Source organism: Lissotriton helveticus, chromosome 2_2 (assembly GCF_964261635.1).
Source record: "Lissotriton helveticus chromosome 2_2, aLisHel1.1, whole genome shotgun sequence".
Taxonomy (NCBI): domain Eukaryota; kingdom Metazoa; phylum Chordata; class Amphibia; order Caudata; family Salamandridae; genus Lissotriton; species Lissotriton helveticus.
Window position 1 is genome coordinate 129,396,577 of NC_136060.1, and position 6,577 is coordinate 129,403,153.

At 48.9% G+C, this 6,577-nt stretch overlaps 1 protein-coding gene across 1 annotated transcript; it reads right to left on the reverse strand.

Annotated features, from left to right (window-relative positions):
- Positions 1-500: 500 nt before the first annotated feature.
- RASL11B (RAS like family 11 member B) lies at positions 501-5,862 on the reverse strand. The gene is made up of 4 exons (XM_078678197.1): positions 5,528-5,862; positions 3,871-3,927; positions 3,274-3,350; positions 501-2,336 (listed from the first exon to the last, which is right to left on the reverse strand). The coding sequence occupies exons 1-4, from the start codon at positions 5,655-5,657 to the stop codon at positions 1,869-1,871; spliced, it is 732 nt and encodes a 243-aa protein (XP_078534323.1). The 5' UTR covers positions 5,658-5,862; the 3' UTR covers positions 501-1,868.
- Positions 5,863-6,577: the final 715 nt, after the last annotated feature.

Genomic DNA, 6,577 nt, shown 5'->3' on the forward strand with positions numbered 1-6,577 from the left:
AGGCCATCCTCTGTATCTGGTAAGCCCACTGTTCAGAAATATCTCATTAGAGGCAGTGTACCTGGCTGGAACGAGGCTCTTCCAAAGGCAGAACAGGGGCAAGAAGCACCCCGCCCCCTCACCCCCAGTCCTTCGTGGCCACTCTCCTGTGGGAGTCAAACGTCACCAGGCACAAGAGGCTTGTGTAGTTGTGCTTTGTCCAAACTGCACATGGGATTGGGCTTTCTTTTATGGTGAACCTCTGTGAGTCTATTTGTTGACTTTACAGGTTGCCTACATCTTTGCTATAAATAAATGATAGCTCTATGAAAACATACTTTTCTGTATCACATCAATATCAAAATCTAGCATGCTTGCGGTAGCCTCTCACTTCAAGGCCTCCCAGAAGGTGTTTTTACGATATTTGCTTAATATTTCACATGTACCCTTGCAACTGGATCACGGGCACCAAACATTGCAACAGATACAGCAAAGAAACCCATACAACAAAGAGTAAAGGATAAGCTTCACTGGATTTTTTTATTGTACACAAAATAAATAAAGTACATGTAACAAACGAAAAGCACACGTGGCTTTTTAAAGTGCATTTTGTAAAAGGCGGTAAACTTTTATCATCATGGGCTCAGGAGAAAAACATCTTTACAGCATGGAAACATCTGCAAAACATTTCTATAACGTATGGGTGCTGAGCTGCCCCTCATTGTGGCACCTAGGGCGCCCCCTCCTTCTTCAATGAGGGAAAGCTCTGTAGTTCCTTCCCAATCGATGAGACCCAAGGCCACAAACCCACTCTGAACCTCCCCATCTTCCTTCAGCTGGGCAGGTGCTGAAACACCTGAAGAACACTGGCTCCTTTCTATTGGGAGACCCAAGTCTGCAAACTCTCTTGAACACCCCCATCCCTCCAAAGGCGTATCCTTTCCTTGGCTGAGACCCTAAGCCGGTGAACATACTCCAGGCAGGGGCTCAGTCTGCACGATCCATCAGGTTGACTTAGACAGGGGTGAAAATGGACAGTACAAATGAACTGGCAGACAACAGGCCTGAACAGTCGCTTTCCTTGGCAGCCAAATAGTCTGGAGACAATATTATAAAACCATTTCACGCAAACTCATTTAAAGTATGTGCATAATACTTTTCGATGTATAAAATGTTTTGACCTCTGGAAAAAAAAGTGTTTACTAATTAAACGTATGTATATATATGGATACATGAAACTGTCAAGTTATTTTTTTACATTCAGTTTTTTTGTTTATAGTGTCCTCTTTAACATAAAGTGGTCATATTATTCCTGCAAGTTTTTTTATGTAGTGCCACTGGCAAGCAAGCAGCCAACTAACTAATCAACTTCTGCTGGCCATTCCATGCTCTTCATTTCTACCACTTAACTTATTTCTTTATCGCTCTGTTCAATCGCCAGGATAGTCAATTATTAAAAACATTATGTTCTTTGCATCGCTGCCACATTCTCTAGACAAGTCTGTTTTCACTTTTCATTAACGGAAGCTTCCAATTCCGACACGTTCAGTCCCTTGAGGTGTCTTGTGTGCTTCCACCACATAGTCTCTAGTTGGGTGGCCATGTTCAGACCACTGCTTCGACCATACTATAGTCTGCTTTGGGTGGCCTCGTTTAGGCCACAACTGCCACCACACATTTGCTAGTCTCTTGTCGGGTGGCCTTGTACAAGCCAGTGCTGTACCACAAACTCTGACCTAGTCAACCTAGACTGAGTCAATATCGCAGCCATCCCTTGGCCTGCGCTACCTGGCACGCTGCAGCCATGCCAGGGTTTAACATTCCAAAGCTGGAAGTTTCAGGACCCCGTCCTGTGAAGACCAAAAACACATTCCGCGCCCGGATCACCCTCAGACTGAAGTGGCGGTCCTGACTTTGGCAGACAGGGCCTGCTTGAACCTCCGCTTCAGGTCCTGCATGTTTGGCGACTTAGGCCGTGGGATGAGAGAGGTCTTCCTCTTTTCGGGCATGCTGGCAGCCTGGTGTTTGCTGATCTCCTTGCACAGGAGGTGGAAGGCGTTGTAGACGTCGTTGTAGTTCTCGCTGACGGATACCTCGTAGAAGGTGCAGCCCAGCATGTGCGCCAGCTGAAGGCCCTGCTGCGGCTCCACCTGCTTCACGTGCAGCAAGTCGGCCTTGTTGGCCACGATGACGATGGGGATCCGGCTGTCCAGGTGCAGCTGGCGCACGTGCTGGTGGAGGTGGCCAATGAGCTCGTAGCTTTTGCAGTCAGTGATGGAGAAGACGATGACCACGGCATCCGCCCACTGAAGCGACCGGTTCAGCTGCTCGTGGCAGTTCAGGCTGTGCTCCCCAAGCTGAAAGGAAAAGAGCAACATGCTTAGCACACAAACTCAAGCCATACTTCCTTCAACACCTACTGCTTTGTCTTAACACACTACACAAGTGGTACTACTCTTTCCAGACACGATGGCCTGCCTTTCACCCTTTGCACCTCTGGAAATGTTGATCCAGCTGCAAAAGTTGGATTAAATGCCCCAGATCATGTCACGCACAGCCACAGTGTGGAGTGGAATAATCTGCCTGCAGAGAAATGCTTTGTACTGCCGCTGGATGGGAAATGAACTGGCTAGACAGCGAGTCTGGAAAAAAGGGAGGATGTAAGCTGCACACATTTATAAACTGGACCGGTGCCCAGTCTGAAAGCAATACCAAGAGCTATTCTTGCATGTGTGCGGCTGAGGCCCGGTGGCGGCCTCACATCTGCCATTCTCATCAGACACAGTGTCTGAGGGATCACCTCTCCTGGCTCCTCCACAAAGAGACTTTTTCTGTGAAAAGTGCCCTCACATCATAAACAAGTGTCTACTGCATTCAAGTGAACTGGCAGACACATATGTTTTACTTTAAATCGATGTCCTATATTAACTAAACTCAGTTTACCTTCAAGGGTACAACAATAATGTTTTAAACCACCCACTCCCTCAATTCTGGGCAGAATCTCCAGGTGTGAGTCATTGGGAGGCTTCGAGGCACTCGAGTCAAGGTGGGATGGATGTTTCCCGGCACAGGGTTCAGTGTGGCATTGTTCAGGTACCAAGGTCCCTGTGAGAGAGTTCAGTCACTTGACTGGGGTGCAAGCATTTATAGGCTGTGGGGCCAGGAAGGGAGTGTTCAGACTCTCTTCTGACAGCAATGGGCAGTTTGTATATCTGGTCAACTGTGCCTCACTCACTAATGGCAACAACATAAACACGCACAAATGGAGTGAACCTGTACATGAAAGCCATTTACCTGGACTCCGGGGGTGTCCTGCACCTGGATTGCAAGGGTTTCGCCATCCACCTGGACTTGCCTGCTGTACAGATTTCCTGAAAACAGAACAAGTACTATTAGACTTCCGGGTGCGCCACAGACAACCTCCCGCGCGCGCACACACATACCACTGACAACCCTTACTTAAATAAAGAACGCTACTGGCGTTTTTTCTGCAACACAGTGGCTGGATGGGACTGTTAGGGGTCTGGTGAAAGGAAGGAGATTGGTAGGTCGCGCAAATGCCCCATGACAACTACAGGAGCAGACCTGGCCGACACCGGAAGCTGTTCTGTGGCCCATGACCCCAAAAAGGGTTGCAGAGACAGAGGGAAATTATTCGACCACAACCAGTAGCTGAGGGGTAATATATCCTGTCCACCCGAATTACTGGAAATTGCCTCATCTTCCCCGCCACCAGCATCACTATCTACCCAGGGGGCGTTAAATCATTGCTACAACAGGGTGTAGACGAGATGGGCGCGTGGCACTGCTTGACCCCAGGGACAACATGGCTGATCTAATTTCTTCCGAGTTCACACATCCTGAGAAGCACGCGCCTTCCAGCCTCCTTACCTGCATTCCTTTCGTAGTCTCCGATGAATCGTTTGGTGAGGAACCGCACCACCAGGGCTGCAAGAGAGAAAAGACACCTGTCAGACTCCTCCGAGCAGCGGGCACCCGTCGAGGCATTAGTCATGCAGCCCTCCCTCCACCTGACTCTGCCGGGCCTGACACTCGGGAGGAAACGAGCACTCCAGACCCTTATCTCCCCCACACTTCCTCCCCCGGGGAGCAGCAGATGCACAGACACAACTTCCGTTAGCTAATCCTATCTGTTCCGCATGAAGACAGCGGGACCCTCGCAGGTCACGTGGCCTACCAGCTACCACTATCAGACACACTCGCTGTGAAGGGATGATGCGGGGAGAGAGTAATGTGCCTGGCCCGAACATCTAATGTTCGACCCAATGTCACGGAGTTTCATAACAAAACAACATAGTCCTGTGGGCTTATGTGCATGCTGCAAATGTGTGGGTGTGACCAGGGGTCCACAGGTATGCTCAAGGTCGATAAAGTGAGCAAAACTGAGTTGGGTATTAATGTCGCATCCATTTGTAGCGTCAAGATACCGTTCAGCAATTTGCATTTAATACATATTTCTTATAGAGTAGGGTGAGACAAAGATCTCGTGTTGGCTTTTATGACACGAGGTTATGTGTATTTCCACCTGCAGATGACCCAGGGGGTAGAATTGTATTTACCTTCTCATGACTAGGAATCCAGGTGTTGTTATTTTCTATATAACCAACATTCTCTGTGTCATGGTGAGGTACACAAAATTTAAATGCACCTCCCCTGCCGTGAGCAGCACAGCAGAAATATCCCCATAGTCAGCCACAGCAAGTTATCTGCCTCTTCCCGGCATCAAGGCAAGAGCAGCAGGTGGGAATATGCAAATATTCAGTGGCCAACACCCCGCCTCCCCCATCTCAAAGCCAGTGGTTGCAAGGCTAGGGCTTTACGCGGCTCTTTCTCTTTATTATTCAGCCTGGCTTGGCCATCCCAGAGAAGGGACTGTGAGATGCTGAATTACAGTCTCCCCACTGGTGGTACCGGCTCTGGGAAATGCTAAGAGCGAAATAGCTAGCCCCTTTTAAACTATCTGTAAATGGCCATGTGCTGTTGGTATTAAGTTCCCGAGAGTACTTGGTAACAAAAGTGCGATCCCTGAATCCCACATATATACATGGTCCAAAACTCGAGAGCCAGCCGTCACATAGCCACGACCATACACACATGAAGCCTCATACGAGCTAGACAGGTTGCCATGTATACATACACCCCGTGCAATCCGGAACAGTTCTGTTATATCCCACATATGACAAGCTGAAATAAAGATTCTTATGACTAAGCTATTTATTACCTATACATAGGATTACATGTGTCTCACGTCTACATGCACAAAGCGCATTGACGCCAACGTAGGCGTTAGAACCAAGTGTAAGTGCATAATATACTCTACCAGTTAGGGCGGCTTAAGCGCCTTCAAATAATGGCGAAGCAATTGCAAGAAATATATAAAAGTACATAAGCTAAGTATTCTAAAAGCATTGTTTTCAAAAATACTGAGCCTTCTACACCTATCTGCATGCAGGGTGGATGTGCGCACAATGCAGCACAGTACTCATTGCCACAGTGCAACAGCTGCTATGCCTGCTCAGGGGCTCACCTGTTTTGCCCACGCCACTGGCCCCCACGACGGCGATCTTGATGACCCGTCCCCCGGCCGGGCTGCTCCCGCAGTCGCCGGTGCCCGGGGGGTACTCGGCGATGGTGCACATGTTCTGCATCAGACGCATCTTTCGAAGAGACGGAAAGACGGGGTGTGACTCCAAAGTAACCACGTTCCTGCTCGAAGCCGTGAGATATCCGAGAGACTGCGCGGGCTGAGTGCAGAGGGTAGACAGGGAAGGCAGCTATCAACTCCAGACACAAAGAGGCAGAGGCTGTCCAGAGTGCAAGAGGCTTCAGGGAAAGGTCTCTTGCTGCTGCTGTCTGTTGTGAGCTGTAGAGCGCTGCTCCAGGGGTTTTGTTTCCACGCGCAGGGTACCAGGCCCCGCCCCTACCTTCTGACAGCCAATCACAGCCTGTGCCGGAGCCGCGGGCCCTGGACTGCTGTTCCCTGCACAGAGTCCCTCCTCCCTCTCCCCCCGTGCACACCAGACACAACCAGTTCCCCGGGCCCGCCCACCGCCGCACATTCCGTTCTTAAACTTCACACAGGCTGAGGGAGCGCGCGCGACCCCGAGGGCAGGCGACCTGCCCCCCGGGCAGCCCCGGAGCAGGGTTCAAGACACCTCCTGCTGCTCCAGGGTTCAAGACACCTCCTGCTGCTCCCTGTTATCAAACACGGCGAATAACCTTCCAGGCAGTTAATTGAAATAAAAGTGATTCGTTTTGCATTTAACTAACATATGAAAGAGTACATGTCCAGGGTCCGCTTTAAAAAAATTACTGGATGTTTGCAGATATCCCCTCAAAAATGGAGAAGCACTTTTCATCAACTGTTGTCAGTACAAAAAGAAAAATCAGCGCTTAATAAAAATATATATATATAAAAAAAATAATACAACGCATTGGTAATATTTAAGACCTCTGTAACTATCCGTGTAGGGACATATTACTGCAAAGCAATTTAGCACCTTTGAGTAATGTCCGCGCTAAATAAAAATGCATTAATTAAAATGCGTAGATAAATTAAGCCCTGATTTTAAATAAA